General features: G+C 53.1%; 3 protein-coding genes across 3 annotated transcripts; all 3 read right to left on the bottom strand.

Moving 5' to 3' along the window:
• Nucleotides 1-10: 10 nt before the first annotated feature.
• AGMAT (agmatinase (putative)) lies at nucleotides 11-3,326 on the bottom strand. Its single transcript, XM_083876790.1, has 7 exons — nucleotides 2,868-3,326; nucleotides 2,568-2,770; nucleotides 1,769-1,817; nucleotides 1,439-1,634; nucleotides 928-1,107; nucleotides 581-665; nucleotides 11-470 (listed from the first exon to the last, which is right to left on the bottom strand). The coding sequence occupies exons 1-7, from the start codon at nucleotides 3,230-3,232 to the stop codon at nucleotides 397-399; spliced, it is 1,152 nt and encodes a 383-aa protein (XP_083732916.1). The 5' UTR covers nucleotides 3,233-3,326; the 3' UTR covers nucleotides 11-396.
• A 1,213-nt stretch (nucleotides 3,327-4,539) lies between these two features.
• On the bottom strand, nucleotides 4,540-14,161 carry PINK1 (PTEN induced kinase 1; the record flags this gene model as incomplete). Its single annotated transcript, XM_083876950.1, has 8 exons — nucleotides 4,540-5,712; nucleotides 6,085-6,321; nucleotides 7,080-7,207; nucleotides 8,144-8,307; nucleotides 8,680-8,862; nucleotides 10,486-10,589; nucleotides 11,532-11,831; nucleotides 13,835-14,161. The coding sequence occupies 8 exons, from the start codon at nucleotides 14,159-14,161 to the stop codon at nucleotides 5,452-5,454; spliced, it is 1,704 nt and encodes a 567-aa protein (XP_083733076.1). The 3' UTR covers nucleotides 4,540-5,451.
• A 1,472-nt stretch (nucleotides 14,162-15,633) lies between these two features.
• Nucleotides 15,634-18,021, bottom strand: CDA (cytidine deaminase). The gene is made up of 4 exons (XM_083877031.1): nucleotides 17,810-18,021; nucleotides 17,423-17,534; nucleotides 17,105-17,162; nucleotides 15,634-16,462 (listed from the first exon to the last, which is right to left on the bottom strand). Exons 1-4 carry the CDS (start codon nucleotides 17,982-17,984, stop codon nucleotides 16,349-16,351), a joined length of 459 nt encoding a protein of 152 aa, XP_083733157.1. The 5' UTR covers nucleotides 17,985-18,021; the 3' UTR covers nucleotides 15,634-16,348.

The following is an 18,021-nucleotide window of genomic DNA, read 5'->3' as shown; positions in this document are numbered from 1 at the left end:
GTCAAATATCTCCCTCCTCTCAGCAGGAGGCTCAGGCTCCCTTCCTGTCCTCTCTTCTTCTACATTCATTGTCTTGCTGCGGCATCCTGATGGGACAAACCTTTACCAGTGACAGTTTTTCCAGGAGCCCTGTGAGCTGGGTGAATCATTCCTGAGGCAAAATGGCATTAGCTTCATTATCTTTTTTCCAGGCCAACTCCAAAGCTCCAGACCCCAGTTAAATGGGGTGTTGAGCCTGTTCCCTACAGTTTCCCAGCTTAAAAGTACCTCTTCTAATGGTAAATGGCATTTATTTCATGCTGCAAAGGCCATGCTGGCTGCAGCTGGCTGAAGGGAAGGGGAAAGCTTGGCTGAGGACATGGAGTAGCATTGCCCCAGGGCAGGTGGGAACTGCCCTCACAGTGTCTTCACTCCTGGGAGGACACAAAGCATCTCAAACAGTAGGTTTGCCCCCAGGAGGGCTGTATTGCCTAAAAAATCAAGACAAAAAAAAAGGAAGAAATATGTGTATCTCCAACAGCTTTCACCCACAGCTGCCTGTGCCAGGCACTTGTCCTGCCCTCAGCATCTTTAGACTCACCAGAGACATCGTACATTGGTGCGACTTCCACAAGGTCACACCCCACTATGTTCAGGCCTTTGCAGCCACGAATAATCTCCAAAGCCTAGGGAAAAAATGGATTTGTGATCAAGAGACACACCTGACCTAGCAGACCAGTTCAGGATCTACTTTACCCATATTCCAGTAAGGAAACCCAACCTCTACAGACCAAATCATATCAGTTCCACATTTCCCTTCCTCATCACCGTGAGGATACACTTCCTGGCCTCCCTAAACTTCCACTTTGCTGTGCTGGTGAAACGACCTCCTTTAAAGGGAGCAAACCATCCCTTTCCTCCCGGGAAGGGCAGCAGTGTCCCCCTCACCTGTGCAGGTGTGAGCCCGGCTATCTCTGGGGTGCCGGTGCCCGGGGCGTAGGCGGGGTCCAGCCCGTCGATATCGAAGGTGATGTACACTGGCTTGTCCCCCATCTGCGCCCTCACCTCCCTCATCAGCGGCTCCAGGGACTTCATCCAGCACTCCTCAACTGGGACCACCCGGAAACCCTGCGAGAACACAGACACACGGGCACCTGCTTAGGGAAAAGGGGGAGATGAGGAGCATCCCTTGCCCTGCTGGGAAATATCTACCAGGAATAATCCTCATTCCAGGGCGAAGCTGCAGAAGTGCACCTGGAAACACCTTCCAGTCCCCACACACACTTTCTAACTCTCCACTCAGCTGACACTCAGTGAGCCGGGAGTGCCTGTCCTGCAGACAAGCCGCTGGCATAGAACGAGAGGCGAAAAACGCATTTATTTCCCGGCGAAGCCAAGTAAACATTACTGGTATTTACGGCAGGGAGAGCACACAGCGCTCGGCTGCGGATCAGTTTACCTGTTCCCGGCAGTACTTGTGCGGATCGGGGTCATAGGAGGAGCCTCGGATGCCGATCTGCACCACACGGCCGCAGTCCAGCAGCCTCTCCTCCACACAGCGCCGGAACGGGCTCCCGTGGTAGAGCCTCTCCCCCAGAGCGGCGTCTCCGGTGTCCGTGTGAGCATCCACGTGCACCAGCCCCACAGGACCGTGCCTGTCGGGACAGGGTGGCCACCTTAGTCCTGTGCCGTGCATGGTGGCCCTGCCAGCAGCAGCGACAGCAAACCACGAGCCTTCCTGAGGCTCCTTCCCAGGTCCTTTGTCTCCATCTCCAGATTAGAAACTTACTTTGCTGCCAGGGCCTGCAGGATTGGGTATGTTATGGTGTGATCTCCACCTGCAAGAGGACACAGGGAAGAGGGGGAATACACTGTGAGAGCTGCTCAGCACGCGTTACTTTTGTTCCCAAGTCGTTTTTTCCCTCTTTGCATTTATCCTGCACTTATTTATGCAAGACTTCATTGCCAAAGGAAAACTAACACTCCCAGGTGCAGTTTGCTTCCTCTCACCTCTCCTGGGTCCTCTCTTCTGGTCTTCCTTCTAGGGAGGACCAGATATGCAGGAGTGCCAGCAGGGACAGCCTGTGGAGCAGGACCCTGGATTTGGCTTATAAATAAACATTTGATCAGCTTCTGAGGATGCTGTAACTGGTGACTTGCTCCTCAATGCTCCACACACTCACTGCCTTCAGCGATGCCAAGCAGTAACAGCTACAAACTTGAACGTGCACCCAAATCAGGCCTCATGCAAAGCCTGGTGCTCACTCAGCTGGAGGGACACAAGGGACAAAACCTGCTCTTGCTTTGGGTCCTGCTCAACAGGACTTTTGGTGGGTTTGGTGCACGTTACTGGTTGTATTTACAGACTGACCCATCCTCCTTGTTTTTGACCCAAAGGGAGGGACATCACAGAACATTCTGTTCAACAGAGAGCCTGTGAATTTACCCACGATACCGGACAACAGCCCAGGCAGGGACAGATTCATCACTCGCCTTCTGCCGAGCCTGGGGTGAATGATGGGAGGAGGAGCAGAGGGAGTGTGACAGAGCCAGGACACAGCGGCAGGACAGAGACACGGGCTCCTTACCCAAGGTGAGGGGCACACAGCCCGAAGCCACGATCTCCCGGTAGGACTCCCGGATGAGGCGGCAGCTGTCGGGCAGGCTGTAGAGGTTGACGTTCACGTCCCCGATGTCGGCCACCCGCAGGGAGTCGAAGGGCGCCGCCCCGGTGCTGCCGTTGTACCTCCTCACCATGGAGGACTCGGCGCGGATCTGCCGCGGGCCGAACCTGGGCGATGGCACGGCTGGGAAACGCCGCCAGGCATCGCTCCCGGCACTCCTGTCACCACAGGAGAGAAGCACCAGCATCCTCAGCCGGCCCTTACCTGGCTCCCGGCCGGTTGGAAGTGCCCGTGTCCAGCGGAACACCGACAAACGCCGCGTCCAGCCCCTCCGCTGACGCCTGCACGGGAAGCCTCATCATGGAGCAGACCCCCACGGGCCGGGCCACCAGCAGGGCACTGGGGGGCACGTTGAACCGGGAGCTCCAGCAGCGAGGGGCTCTGCTCCCTGGGACCGGGGGCTGGAGGAACCCTGCAGACGCACTGGCTGGGGAGGTGGCCAGAAGGGCCGGGGGCCGCAGGCTGTGGTGTGAGGTGGTCACCATAGTGGTCACAGCTGATTTGGGAGTGCAGAGCCCAGCTCCCCGGGGCAGCAGCTGCCTGCAGGCAGCCCAGAGCAGAGGCCTCATCCTGACACACACGCTCCCTACCCTCTGTCCCACTGGGAATGCAGCGAGGGGTGCTGTGGAGCCCGTTCCCAGCTGGGGCAGAGCGCCAGCTGCCTCTGCCAAGCCTCCCTGCAGGGATCAAAGTGCACCGGACACTCCACTGCCCGGGGAAGGGCAGGAACCCAGCCCAGCCTCCACATTCACCCTCCCAGCCACCCTCTTTCCCAATGGCATAGTCCTGGCAAACACTGGGAACAAACATGGCAGTGAGGAGAAAAAGCCTGTGCAGGAATTAGCGGGACAGGGCAGGAGGGACATGCTGGGAGATGCCCCAGTTTGCTCCCCTCAGGCATTTGCAGACAGACAAATGGCTGCATTTGTTGCATTAACAGCCTGTACTTTTAACCTGCACTTCACAAAAGCACCCAGAATGCTGAAAAATCATAAAAATGTCTCGTTGGCAGAAGGGAAAGAAAACAAAAGGGAAGTCTGACCTCAGCAGAACCACAGGGGAACAAATGCAAGCACAGAGGAAGCATTATCAGGGATTTAAGGACCAGAGGGACAAGCTGCAGGACCAGCATTATAGGGCATTTTTTAGAACAGAACTGCAACAGTTTCCAGGGGAAGCAAGTTTTCAACGAGTAGAGTTCATCAGCACAGATAAATCCCTGGTTGGGCAAATACAAACACACTTGATACTGGATGGCTCCAGCCCTAATTCTGTTCCCTACTTATATAGAGACTGGACCTTGGAGAGAAAGGCACAGGAATGATGTTCATGGCAGAAGAAGGGCTCAGAGTAGAGATCCACCACACAGCAACAGCATTTACTCCTCCAAAGACTCCAGTGTCCCAGGCATGGACTCACTGCCAGACCCAGGCACCCACAAAGCAAAGGCAGCAGAAACATTGCAAGAGCTCAGTAATGTAAGAAACAGCAGCACACACTTTGGTTTGGTCAGATCAATGTCACAAAGGTGGTTTTTCGCAGTTTTCCCCCCCAAGAGCTCATTTCCTCCCATTCCCCAGGCTCTGTGCTCTTTGATGCACCAGAACAACGTGCAGAACCCTGAGCACAAGGTTACCCTGTGATGATTAGGGTTATCAGCCATTGTCATCCACCCAGAAGCTGCAGGAACAGCCAGTGATTTGCCATGCAGGAGAGTACAAAACACATCCCCAAGGCAAGGTCTGTTCCTCTTCAGGAAATTCCACTTGAACTAAAACACCGTGTTCCACAGTTAGCACTGGAAAGAGCTGAATTCGCATTTAAGACACCCCGGAACCAACGCTGCACAGCCCAAATTGGATTAAGAGAACCCACACAGCCACAGAACTTTAATTTATTGTGCAACAAGCAGAAATTACTTTCCCCCCAAGTTCCTCTAAATACAATTACAGCCACGAAATTGAATGCTGTTTCATAAACACAGCTATTGTTATTTAGATTGATGTCTCCCGTCCTCCCCACCCAAGGGTATTATTTCATTGAAGGAAAAACACAGGCAGGTAAAAGAGCAGAGCATCACACTAAGCTCTTTAAGCAGGGGCTGCTGCCCAGCCTCACTCTGTTTGGAGCATTATCCCTAACTGGAGAGTCTGACTCAGCCTTGGACCCTGGGGCAGCTGCCACCACAGAGCTACAACAGTTAAGAACAACGATAAGCGGGATTTGAGGACGATGTGCTTCCACTATCCTGCGTACAACTGTGAGGTTTTTAGTGCTGCTGACGCTCACGTTACCAGGCAGCACCTCATCAGCAAGTTTTCAGGCTGTCATTTCACAGCTCAGAAGAAAATGAGTTTCAAACCACCCTGGTTACCCCGTGAACAGGGACTGCAGGTCTCTTTATCAGCTTGGATCAGTGTGTTGTTTAAAATGTGATGCTTCTATGTAAAATGCAGCCAGACACTGCCTCCTCTCAGCCACTCCTCTGAAAGGAATCTGCTTCACTCAACACACAACTTACAAGTCAATTCCCAACTGGGAGCAAAACCAACCACGTACCTCTGGACACCTGCAAGGTCCACACACCCTCCCACCCAGAGGGTAAGGAAGCAAGGGCATCTCCTCTAGCAGGGACAGAAAAGCAGCATGGTTAACACTTGCTAGAGAGAAACTCAAGCTCCTGCAGCTTGTTCCCTAAAGCACTACAGGTCTCCAGACAGACAGAAAGGACAGGTTCCTATGTGCCTTTAGAAAGTGCCATTTATGTGAGATGCTCCAGGTGGTTCCTTCACCCAGAGTGGCTTCTCCAGGCCAGCAACAGGAATATGGCTGCCCAGAGGTCTTCAAACTCGAGGTTTGCCAAGAAGCACATCTTCATTTTGGTTTCTACCTGGCTCTTCTCTGCCAGCCTGTTGGTGAGCAGGGTGGCTGCAGACTGGCAGAGCAGCCAGGCAATCATCTGGTCAGGTTTCAGGGACCTAGATGCTACAACACTGTCACCCCAGAGGCTCAGGTGCAGCACGTTCGCAGCCACTCTGGCAGACAGCCTCTGCAAGAGGAAAGGGAAATTAGCTGATCCTGCTGCACTCAGCCACATCACCAGCATGGAGGATTGGCACCTTCAAAATTCCCTGGGCCCCCCTCTAAGGCACCACCCTGTGAATTAAAAAGCTCTTTGAGACTATTATTGTGTATATATATAATGTTGTGTGTAACCCTCCAATGTGAGGTCACAACATCTCCTGAAATCCCTGAAATGATTCAGCACCACTCAGCAAAGATTTTTTTGCTTTGATCCTTATGTTGTCCTTTGATCCTGCAGTGAGATCTGGATTAACCCCTGCACCTGCAGCCCTCCAAAGCAAAACGATCTACCAGGGATACTCCCAAAGAGAATATCTTGAAGGCAACAGCTTCTTACCTTGTTGGGATCTCTCTGAAGCAGCATCTTTATCACCTGCTTCACCTCGAGGGGCACATGGTCGGGCAGGCTGGGCAGCTGCTCCTCCTGGTAACTTCTGCTTTCCAGAGCCGAGTCCCCATGGCCATAGAAAGGATTGGGCAGGCCCAGGATCTCGTAGGCAATCGCTCCAACAGCCCAAGCATCAGCTTTACTGTAGTTGATCACCGTGCCTGGACCAGGTGATGCTGTGATCACCTGCCACAGAGAGTGAGCTACTCAAACAAACAGCTCGAGTGCAGCCGCTGTGCTGAAATTCGATTTTTAATGCCCAAACCAGAATTTTCCCTGTAATAAACGTAGACACTGAATCCAAAGGTGGGTTGCATCTGAATCTGTGGTGTAAATATTTTCTATTGGCATGCTCTAAGCCTCTGGCACTGCTCAGCCCAGTGGCTGGGAGGAGTCTGAACACTGCACTGAGGCTTTAGCCATTGCTCCGACCAGCATTCCCAGAGTCCTAAGGGCTATCTCCTGCTGGAATTATGGAGAATTATGGACACCTGCAGAATAACAACGAACACCACGGCAAGGTGCTCTAGGTCCAGCAGACAGTTAAGGGTATCTTGGCTTTTATTAGGCTTATTATCAGAGAAATAAAAAGGAACTGTAAATAATTTCACAACCACCTTGAACTTCAGCCAAAAGCTACTGTTGCAACACAAGGACTGCTGCATAAAACTCTTAATAGTTACATGGAAAGATAGAAAGGGGCCTGAATAAAGACTAAAGAGTAAATTTGGGATGAGGGGGAAAGGCTCATTCTGCCTTTTAACACCAATTGATTATGTTTCACCTGTTAGAGCTCAAGGTGTCTATTTGACATAGCTCAGCACAGATGTTCACCAAGCCTAACTCAAGGTAGGACACAAACCTTCTATGCCACCAAAACTTAGTCCTGACAGCAGGACAAGCAGAAAACCAGCACCACAAAGCACTGCTACAGAGGGATTTACCTCAGGTGCCATGAGGCAGCCGTTGCCACCCCGATCCACATAGGAGCTGGTGAAGGGCAGCCTCAGGCCAAGGTTCTCATCTGCCAAACAGCAGCCAAAGTCAGTGATGACCAGCCAGGGGCAGCCAGCTGTGAACAACACACAGTTAGGGTTCTGTTTGGGAGGATCTGACAGCACAAAACACCACATCACATCAACACCCAGCCTGGTGTCCTCTGCAAACTGACTGAGGGGGCATTCGATCCCCTCATCAAGATTGTGGGTGAAGATACTCAGCAGAGTAACCTGGTCTAGTGGGAGGTGTCCCTGTCTATGGCAGGGGGTTGGAATGAGAACAGCTTTAAGGTCCCTTCCAACCCAGGCCATTCCATGATTTTGATTCTAAATCCTGAGCCTTGGGGAACAGAGAATCCTCTGTGCCACCTGCCTCTTGAGCTGGTCTCCAGGAAGGCGGGGTGGATTTCAGTGGTATCTCTGTCTCTCTCCTTGATACTCCTCACTCCTAATTGCACAGACCTGCCTGCCTCCTATTGCTTCCTACTGATTTGAATCTCACACCAAAAAAGAGCTCAGGTAACTAAAACTGCTGTTAGAGGCGGACAGAAGAACACATGGATGAAAATGCTGCTTCCCTTCCCTCCCAAACCATGTTTCATCATCCCAGGGTGCAGCACTGTTCTGGTCATGGGGTGGGATTTTAAGAGGCTCCCTGTACTCTTTGGCTTGGGAAAGATGACAGAACCAAGAGCCTGAAACAAAGGCTCCTGCAGCATCCCAAATGTGGTGTTCCCGGATGCTCCAGTCAATGTTGGCTGTGCTCATACAATCCATCACCTCAGCAATACACTATGCCCATGTTAATGATCCAAAACCTCAGGCACAGACAGGATCAATGACTTGCTGCAGTGACAGCAAACACTAGGATAAAACCTAAACCTGAGATTATTCAAAAGGTCTGATGCTTCTTTCCCCAAACACGCAGCTGGGTGTGACTTCCCCGAATACCAAATCATTAACTGGTGACCGAATCGTTAACTGGTATTTATCCTCAGGGATCTACGTACCAGAATCAAATTCAACCAGGATGTTGTCAGACTTGAGGTCTCTGTGTGCTATTCCATGTCGAACAAGGTGGTCCACACCTTCCAAGAGCTGCAGAATCATCACTGTGGAGAGGCGAACATCTGGAGTGTTCTCCTGCAGATACTGGTGCAGTGTGCAGGGGTAACTAGGCAGAACAAGAAAAAAAAATGGGAATTAGTATCCTAGAGGCTTATCACTGGCAGTTCAATCTCAGTGTTGGCTGATCTCATTACTGATTCTACTCCATCTCTAGCAGTGTGCTCAGACTAGGGGTGAAGTTCAGGCTTAGAAGGGCAGACAAATGGGGACAAACTCCACATTTCTCCCTTTAATTTGGGGTAATTATTAAAAAGAACGGTTTGTCTTCATTGTGGAAGCACAGTCAGAACCTCAAGGACTTGGAACAGGTCCTGGGAGGCGTTTCCAAGAGCATACTCTGCTCTTTGGCAGCAGCCCAGAGCCAGGCTTTGCACGGACAGAGCAGCCAAGTCACGTTAACCAGCTTCTCTCCACCTACTTCTTCATCACCAGGAAGAGTGTGCGGCTGTGACCGATCCCTCTGGGGTTCAGGCTCAATGGAAGGACGTCAGGATAGTCAGCAAAGGCTCCAGGCAGCAAAGGGACAGAGGACGTGAATGCTCGGATCACCTGGATTATATTTGGATGAGGCTGCAGCTTCTTCCTCCCAAGGACAGGTTTTCTGTGCAGAGAAAAGACACCACAGATTGCACAAATGCCTCAGCTGGTTCTGATGGATCTCAGGCACACTGCTGTTATTGCTGGAATTACTTTTCATTATTATGGCCTGTCCCCCACACCAAAGGGTTCCCCAGCAGTGAGCAAACACGTTTGTTCTGCACTGGAAGCCTCACCAGAGGGAGATTAAAGCTGCACAGGGTGGATTACAGGACTGCACGTTAAGCAAATAGTCAGACACATCCTGGAATCCATTCACTGAGCAAGAACATGGGCAGCAGTTTCATGGCCCATTTCCCAACCAGCATCTCAGCCCAGTGTTTCCCAGGTGGATGCAGAGCACCTGCAGTCTGTACAGACCCACTGCAGCAATGGGCAGTTGCTGCATCTCCCAGCACCTTCTCCAGAGCTCAGAATCCACCCCTGGATTGCCCTGGGTGCCTCCCAGAGCAAACTCAGCCAATCAAGGCCTCATAGGGGCCCTGCTGTAACTGAATTTCCCTATTCACAATGGCCAAACAGGAAATTAGGTGCTTTACCTGCACTACAAACAAAGTTTTGATAAAAACCCTCACACATAACATGCAGCTTTCATTTTACTCAAGCCTCACTAACCCTTCCGTGCTGCTAACACAGGCAGAGCCAAGCACAGGCTGCTTCTCCATTCAAAAAAAGCTACAGCAGCTCTAGAGAATAACACCCAATTGCAATTACTTTGTTAGACATATAATAAAGGTCAACTTCACACTGGGAGTATCAATTTAGACCCTCTATTTTATGGCACAGGGAGGAAGCTCTCTCTACCCTGAAAAGCAGGTTACCTATTTGTCTGCAACACAGATTTCTCATCCCCTGAATGTCAAATATCCCTTTGGCTGCTCTACTGCAATCCCAGCCAGCCACGGGCACAGCATTCATTATTCATTTGTATTGGCAGCCGGGATGAATTTGAAATTTAAATCAGGCAATCTGGGCTGTGGACTCCGTTGTTTCAAATGGAACACAAAGATGCATTTCTGAACAAAAAGATAGCTACCTTGAGGTAATTTAGAAGTTTCCATGAGATTTTCCACCTTCATGCTGTTTGCTCACTTCCCACTCAGGCCAAAGAGTAGGAACTGAGTAATTCCCATTTTCCTTCTCAGCAGTTTTCCTGCACTAAAACAGTTTCAACCTCCCTGTCCAGTACCCCTTTTACACCAAACCAGTTCTTAAACCTCACAGTCAAATTGTATTACACTGAAATAACTTGACATTTAATACACTCAAACTGTTACTGATTGCAGTGATGCAATTAAAAAGCATCATAATACAATTTTAAATGGTGTTTAACTGGTGGCTCAGCAAATCCCATCACATTTCAACACAGGGAAGCTAAGACACAGCCACAGACACCCACCAGACCCGGGCAGGACCCCAAATGCTCCCAAATTATTGGTACACTCTTCCAAATGCCTCTGGACCACGCAGTTTAGCAATATAATTCCCTGCATGCCAACAAACTTAATATTCCCCAGGTTTACCTGCTTTCAGCAGCTATTCTAGAAAGCCCTGTCCACCTTCTTAACAGTGCAAATTGCTGCAAAATTAACCAAGGGATAAAATCAGCCCCTTGCCAGGTCCATACCTGCGGCCAGAGACAGCTCCATATTCCCCGGACAAGGCAAGGCCCGTGGCTGGGACGAGCTCTCTGCCCATGGCATCGAGGATGGCTTCACTGGAGGAACCAGCCTGCAACAACAACCACATCTCACATTGGTTTCAGCTCCGAAATCATCCGGCTCCAACGCAAACTGAAAGTGGATAACCCTGATCCTGGCACTGTGTCTGGAGCTGGATCGACTGAGACCAGATTCCAGGACTTCCCTCCCTTGAAAATCAAGGATGGCAATTAACTACCTAAAGACTTCACCAAGGGAGGCTGCAAGGCCTTTATTAGCAGAAAGAAATCCATTTGTCACTTCAAATCCATCCTTGATGGTCAGCAATCCAAACTACACCTTAGCCCTCACTTTCAACTTCCAAACCCAAGCGGAAGAGCCCACAGCTAAATGCCAGGGTACTTCTGGAGTCCAAGGGATTCCAGATCTTGGCAGTTTGGAAAATTTTCTTGAAATATTCACCTGTCACATGAATGGGGAAAGCCACATGGATTTTTCTAAACATGGAAGAGGCACATTGAGGAACTGGATCACCAGTCACTCAGGCTGGGAAACATGGGAGCAGATCTTGGACAGTCACCTCACAGGGGACAGAGCAGGCAGGTTACTGTTCACCCTGAGACCACGGACTCTTCAGGAAGAAAATCCACCTCTGTCCTGACACTGACAGGACACCAATTCCTCAATCACTGGCAGCAGTGGCTTTCCCCTTCTTAGACCTTTCCAACAGAGCCAGCCTCAGAAAACCTTTTCTTCCCAAAACATCACCTCCATACCCAACAGCTCCAGCAGCAGCACTCGGTGCCGATTCCAGAGGATGATGAATGCTAATTACCTCACTCTGGGACTCTTCACTAACACTCGACATCATCTCCAGTGTCACCTACCCATAGCTTTGTTGTGACACACTCATCCCGCGCTCCATAATTAGCGCTTTCAACACTTCAGCATTAAACATTCCAGCCAGAATTCCCCAGTGACAGACACGGGGGACTCAGCGCCGACTCCTTACCGAAATGTTCCACATCATTTTGATTGCTAAGGGGAAAGCCCCTTTGGGTTGGTGATTCACTACAGGCTCCTCTTCAGCCCCGTGGGAAGCTGAGGCACGGTCCTGCTGCAGGGCTGGGAGGCTGCTGCTCTGCACACGATCCCGAGGACCGGGACAGAAGGGAATCGCAGCCTCGTACACGGCGGCACTGCAGCCCTTCCCGATGGGCTGCCCGATGAGATATTCCTCCAGCTTGAAGCCCTGCCAGCGGGAGGAGCTCAGGGGATCCTTCTGGGGCTTGTTCTTCCCAACAAACACGGTCTGAAAGGAATATGAACAGAAAAACCTGCTCAGTTATCCCAGGCTTCCCAGCGAAAGAGAACTTGGTGTTTCAGTGGTATTACACGTCCTGGTGGGTTGCTCCAACCTGAAAGTCTCAGACTCTAACCACTGGGCTCAAATCCTGTAACCACATGAAAGATCATCTGCAGGCCATGTATTTTTTGTCTGACACAATTTACCCCTAAACCAGTCTTTTCTAAATGTGCCCTTTCTGAGGGAAGAAGAGGAACCAGAAGGGGGAGTCATTTGCCAATCTAGAATATAAATATATTTTGCCCAGAGAAGCTGTGGCTGCCCCATCCCTGGAAGCATCCAAAGCCAGTTGGAAAGAGCTTGGAGTAACCTGGGATAGTGGAAGGTGTCTCTGTCCATGGCAGGGGTGGAACAAGATGGGCCTTTAAATCCCTTCCAGCCCAAACCATTCCATGATTCTGTGGTTGTGTAAAGAAAAGTTTAACTGGACACTTCCAAAAACAGATGCATTATTACACTTTTCCCCTTCTCCATAAATAAATCAGGCAAACAGCATTTAAAAGAAATTCCAATTAAAAGCAGCAAAAGGAAAAACAATGGCCTTTTTTGTGTCAGCCGACTGTGAGGGCTGGTTAGTTTGAGGAAGAGTGAATCCATGAGGGGTGGGAGCTGGGGGAGAAAATCAAGAGATGTGGGAAAACAACACACAGGAGGCTGTTCTGGAGTTTCATCACAGTTGATGATCCTACAGGCCTGGTGGTGCCCCAGCTGTCACCTGGACTGATACAAACAAGTGGCCTTCTCTGTGAGATGCAGCCCCAAAGCACCGCTGACACCTTGGGGATGTGTCATCACACAGACCCAAAGACACCAATGGAACAACCACCGAGGACAGAGAAGAGAAAGCATCCTGAGAAACTCCATGGAACGTGTCTGCTGGTCGGTGGAGCAGGTGACAGCTGGCTCTGAGCCCCAAAGGTCTATTTTTACCCAGGAAATATGTTCAGCACCATCCGTCCCCTGTGCCCTGCCAGCACGGCCTGGCCCAGCACCACGGGGTCCCCGTCTGCCTCAGGCACAGGGGATGGACCTGGGGACCAACATCAGTGTCCTGGGACACAAGACCCCCATCACCAGGGCCCCAACACCTCCCTCTGTGGGGGGACAGGGAGTGATGATCCCCTGATTTTTAAAGTACCTGCTTTAGGGTGATGAGGGGCTGCTGAGCGAGAGGCTTCCCCAAAACACTATTTTTGGGGAGAAGGAGGTGTCTGTGGGGCTGCTCCCAGCAGTCCCCACCTTTGGGGAGGTGCCTGAGGGCTGCTCATTGCAGCATTCCCACCTTCCTTGGGGAGAGACTGGGAGGTGTCGGGGGCTCCCCACAGTGTGCCCCTCACAGGGGCTGTCAGGGGGCTCCCCACAGTGTGCCCCTCACAGGGGCTGTCAGGGGGCTCCCCACAGTGTGCCCCTCACAGGGGCTGTCAGGGGGCTCCCCACAGTAGGGATCCCCCTTCCCTTCATGAGGGGTGTCTGAGGGGCTCCATAAAACAAGGCTCTCCCCTCCCCTTCACCAAGGGTGTCTGGGGGACTCCCCACAGCAGTGACCCCCCCCCCTCCCCTTGAGAGGGGGTATCTGAGGGGCTCCTCACAAGAATCCCCCTCCCCTTTTGGATGATGTCTAACGGCTTCTCCAGAGCAATGACTCCCTTCAGTTCATGGGGGTTGTCTGAGGGACTCCCCAAAGCAAGGATCCCCCTTCCCTTCATGAGAGGGCGTGTACAAGTGGCTGCCCACAGCACTGACACTCCGTGACGTTCACGGAGGGGCGTTCAAGGGGCTCCACACATCAAGGACCACCCTCTTTCACGAAGGATGTCTGGAGGGCTACGACCCCCTGTGCCCTTCTTGGGGGGGTGACTGAAGGTCTTCCCCCACAGCAACGTCCCCCCTTCCCCCTCAGGGAGGGCGCCCCAGGCGCTGCCCAGCGGGATCCCCGGGCCGCTTCCCACCTGGATGTGCCGACACGCCGCCTCAGCCCGGCGCTGCTCCTCCAGGCGCGGCTCCACCAGGCCCAGCGCCATGGCCAGCGCCAGGCAAACGCCGCCGCGGCCCCGCCGCGCAACGGCCGCCAGCCCGCCCGCCGAGCCGCGCAGGAAGAAGCGGCGGGCGGCCGGCAGCCAGGCCAGCCAGGGCCGCCATGGCGCGGGCGGCGCGGAGGGCGCGGAGCCGGAGAGGGGCCCGGGGCGGGGGTCGGAGCGCGGGGCGCGGGGCGCGCACGGAGGGCGGCACCGCGGGAGGAGCCGCAGCGCCCGGGCCAGCAACAGCCTCACCGCCATGGCCGCCGCGGCAGGGCGAGGGGCGGGGCCGAGAGCGGGCCAATGGCGACAGGCCGGGCCGACAGCGGGCCAATGGCGACAGGCCCCGCCCAGAAACACGCGAGGCCACGCCCCCGGCGGAGGACGGAGAGGGAATGGGAATGGGAAGGGAGAGGGGCGGGGACTGGGGCAGGGAATGGGGCACGGGGCCTGGAAACGGGCAGGGAATGGACCAGGGAATGGGGCACGGAGCCTGGAAACGGGCATGGAATGGGGAATGGAGCCTGGAAATGGGCATGGAATGGACCAGGGAGTGGGGCACGGAGCCTGGAAATGGGCATGGAATGGGGCACGGAATGGGACACGAAGACAGTCGTGGAAATGGGCATGGAATGGGACATGGAGACGGGCGAGGAGTGGGGCATAGAATGGAGCAGGGAATGGGGCATGGAGCAGAGCCTGAAAATGGGCATGGAATGAGACACGGAGACGGGTGGGGAGCAGGGCATGGCAGTGGGGTTTGGAATGGGACCCAGAGAGAAGTGTGGAAATGGCCATGGAATGGGGCATGGAATGAAGCATGGAAATGGGCAATGGAATCGGGCACGGAGATGGGCATGGCAATGGAGCCTGGAATGGGACACGGAGAGAAGCGTGGAAATGTGCACGGAATTGGGCATGGAGATGGGTGGGGAGCAGGACGTAACGGGGCATAGAGCAAGCCGTGGAGCAGGCATGGAGTGAGGTACTGAACATGGCATGGAAAGGGATGTAGAAGGGGCATGGAATGCAACATGTAGCAAGGCATGAAGCAGGATATGGAAGGGGACCTGGAGTGGGGCATCAAGCAGGGCATGGAATGGGTCATGGAGCAGGGCACAGCACAGGGCACAGAGCAGGATGCAGCCAAGGTAAAGCCTTGTGCAATGCAGGGCATGGAGGGCACAGCTGGGAGTGCCCTGGGTGAGTGCATGGATTAGGGCACTGCCCTGGGAACAGCCAGGGCACAGCCCAGTGTGTGGAAACATCAAATCACAGACTGGTTTGGGCCAGAGGCGACCTGAAAGCCCATCTTGTTCCACCCCCTGCCATGGGCAGGGACACCTTCCACTATCCCAGTTTGCTCCAAGCCCCATCCAAACCTGACCTTGGACACTTCCAGGGATGGGGCAGCACATCTTCTCTGGGCACCCTGTGCCAGAATCCCTCCCTCCCCCGCTGCCCATCCTGTGGAATCAGCCCCACAGCTGAGGCACATCCAGTCTCTCATCCACCAGCATCTCCAAGTCCTTCCCAGCAGGAGTGTTCTCCATCTTCCAGCCAGTGTGGATACTGGGGGATGCCATGGCCCAGGTGCAGCACCCTGCACTCGGCTTTGTAGAACCTCATGAGGTTCCCAGGTCACATCCAGCACCCCCCAGCCCTGCCTGGGCTACAGGACAGCCCCAAGACCCCGCTCCCTGTGTTTCATCACTTGCTACAACTGCAGGAGATAAAACAGAACCGGTTTTATTTCACTTGGGCGTGACAGAAATGCTCAACCCAGCGCTGGTTGGGAAATGTAACAAATTCATTTATCATTGTGTTATAAATCAATAGTACAATCAACAAATGGCATTACCCCGGAAGCACAAAACCCTCCAGAAGTTCTCAAAAACTCCTTGTCCTCTTCTTCACCCCAAAGAGAATAAAAGCAAGGAAAAGAAACTGGGGAGAAATGAGCAAAGGACACACTCAGGGCGATAACCATCCTGTTCCAGCAATCCACCTAATCTGGATTAGCTCACTAATTACTTCTGGGGCTGATGGACCTTTTCCTTCTTGCTTTCGCTTCTTTTTAGAACTGAAGGATCCAACACTTTCCCAAGCAATGGTTTTGCATTATTCAGGAGTGGTTTCTGTACCAAAGCCTGTTTGAGCTGTGCATCAAACCCACGTCCTCCCTTGCCTGCAGGGATGTCTGGACGCTTTTTTTACTAATAACAGGGATTTTCTACAATTTGATTTTGCCATTTCCTCGGGGCAAGGTGGAGCTGGAGTTTGCAAATCAACACTGAATCAGAAGGTGAGTCAGAGGAACAGGCAACTTAAAAATATAAACACATTTCCCACTGTGTTGTTCCCAAAAAGCTGCTTAAAGGCTGAGGAAATTGGGGAAAACCACTGTCCCCTGCGCCTAAGGGCAAAGACTGGCGGTGGCCATGCTGCTCAGACCTTCTTCAGGTCCTCAGGGCCAAAGGAGAGTGGCAGCAGCTCTTCCAGCCTCTTGACAATGTAGGTGCCATCTGCTTTGGTCAGGTAGACATCCCAGTCTGTGCCAAACTGGAGGAGGAGAAAGAAGAGCCTGATGAGGGAGAAGAAGGGAAGAACCTGCATTTCTTCCCCAAATTACTTATACATCCCTTTTTTTTCAGGTTCACAGGGAGCATCCCCCTCTATTGCATGTCTTTTGGGTTGGCTTATCAGCATTACTTCCCCAGAGAATATTTTGGGCTCAGATCCTGTGTTTTTACCCCACCTGCTGAATCTGACCCTCGAGCAGAGCCCCACAACCCATTAAATATTAACAACCCAAAAATGGGCTGTGGGTGCTGGGATTCCTGCAAAGGACGGAAATGAGAGCTGGACAGGATCTGTGGGAAGCTCAGCTTTTGCAGGAAAGCCCCCATTTTCAGGCTTGCCAGAACCAGAGCAAGGACTTGAGGGCAAAACCCTGCACCTGGAGGAATAAACCCCCCTGGGGAGGGCAAGCTAATGGATTCCCACTGAACACCCCCCAAGGGATGGAATATCCCTCTCTCAGCAGATAATGCAATTTGAGGAGCCTGGAGCCAGCCCTGGGGCTGAGGATGGGGGATTGCACCCTCCTTGGTACCTCCAGGTGTTTTAGGGGGAGATGCCTGGGGTCAGGGGAGGGTGTCTGGGGTCAGGGAATGAGCCACAGAGCCCCATGCAAGCTGTCACCTCTCTCATCACTTGTCTGCAGGCGCCACAGGGTGTGATGAAGTGGTCCCCCATGTCACTGCCAAAGGAGAAAGGCACAGAGCTCAGTCCTGAGGTCAGAGCAGGGGGGAACACCTGCAGAAGACCTTCATGCCCCAATAAATACAGAACCCCAAAAGATTTGTCCACCAATTCCTCCAAAAACACCATGCAAAAACTTTATGTCCCTCCCCAAAAGATGGGACTGCTGCAAAAGCAGCTGTCCCTGAGGAGCAGGGGGCTTTTCCTGCTGGTTCCCCATCCCGTCCCTCACCAATCCAGTTCTCGGAGCACCCTCACCTGGTGATGGCCATGGCCTTGAAGCTGGTGTGCCCCTCGGAGATGGCTTTTTGGATGGCAGTGCGCTCGGCACACATCCCTAGGCTGTAGCAGGCGTTCTCCACGTTGCACCCTGCAGGGACAGCCCCAGCATCAGCCACCCCAAACCCCACCAGCTCATTTCTCCTTAGAGAATTTACAAGGAAAAGCCATTTTCCCTGCTTCCCCTATTTATTCTCCCATCCGCCGTGATCTTTGGCTCGGTCCCAGGCGGCGGCTGCCAAGAGGCAGCGGGGGACGACACACAGCACCGGCACCCCGCAGTGACCCCTCTGCACCCTCTACATGACCCAAGGCTTGCTGAGGGCTCCCCAAAATCCCCAGGGGGGTCTGGGGTCCCCATCTTACCCGAGAAGATCTCCCCGCCGGTGGTGAGCAGCGCGGCTCCCACCGGGAAGTGGCTGTAGGGGCAATAGGCGCAGTTTTTGGCCTCCCAACTGCGGCGCAGCAGGAGCTGCAGATTGTCCCCCTGGGGCTGGCCCGCGGGGACAGCGGGGACAGGGTGCTGCCCGCCTCCCTCCATGCCTGCACCCGCCTGCCCTGCCCGCTGACGCCGCGGT

Source organism: Zosterops lateralis (assembly GCF_965231275.1).
Source record: "Zosterops lateralis genome assembly, chromosome: 22".
In the NCBI taxonomy this organism is placed as follows: Eukaryota; Metazoa; Chordata; class Aves; order Passeriformes; family Zosteropidae; genus Zosterops; species Zosterops lateralis.
The sequence above is the reverse complement of the archived record's forward strand: the minus strand, read 5'-3'. Positions and strand labels throughout refer to the sequence as shown.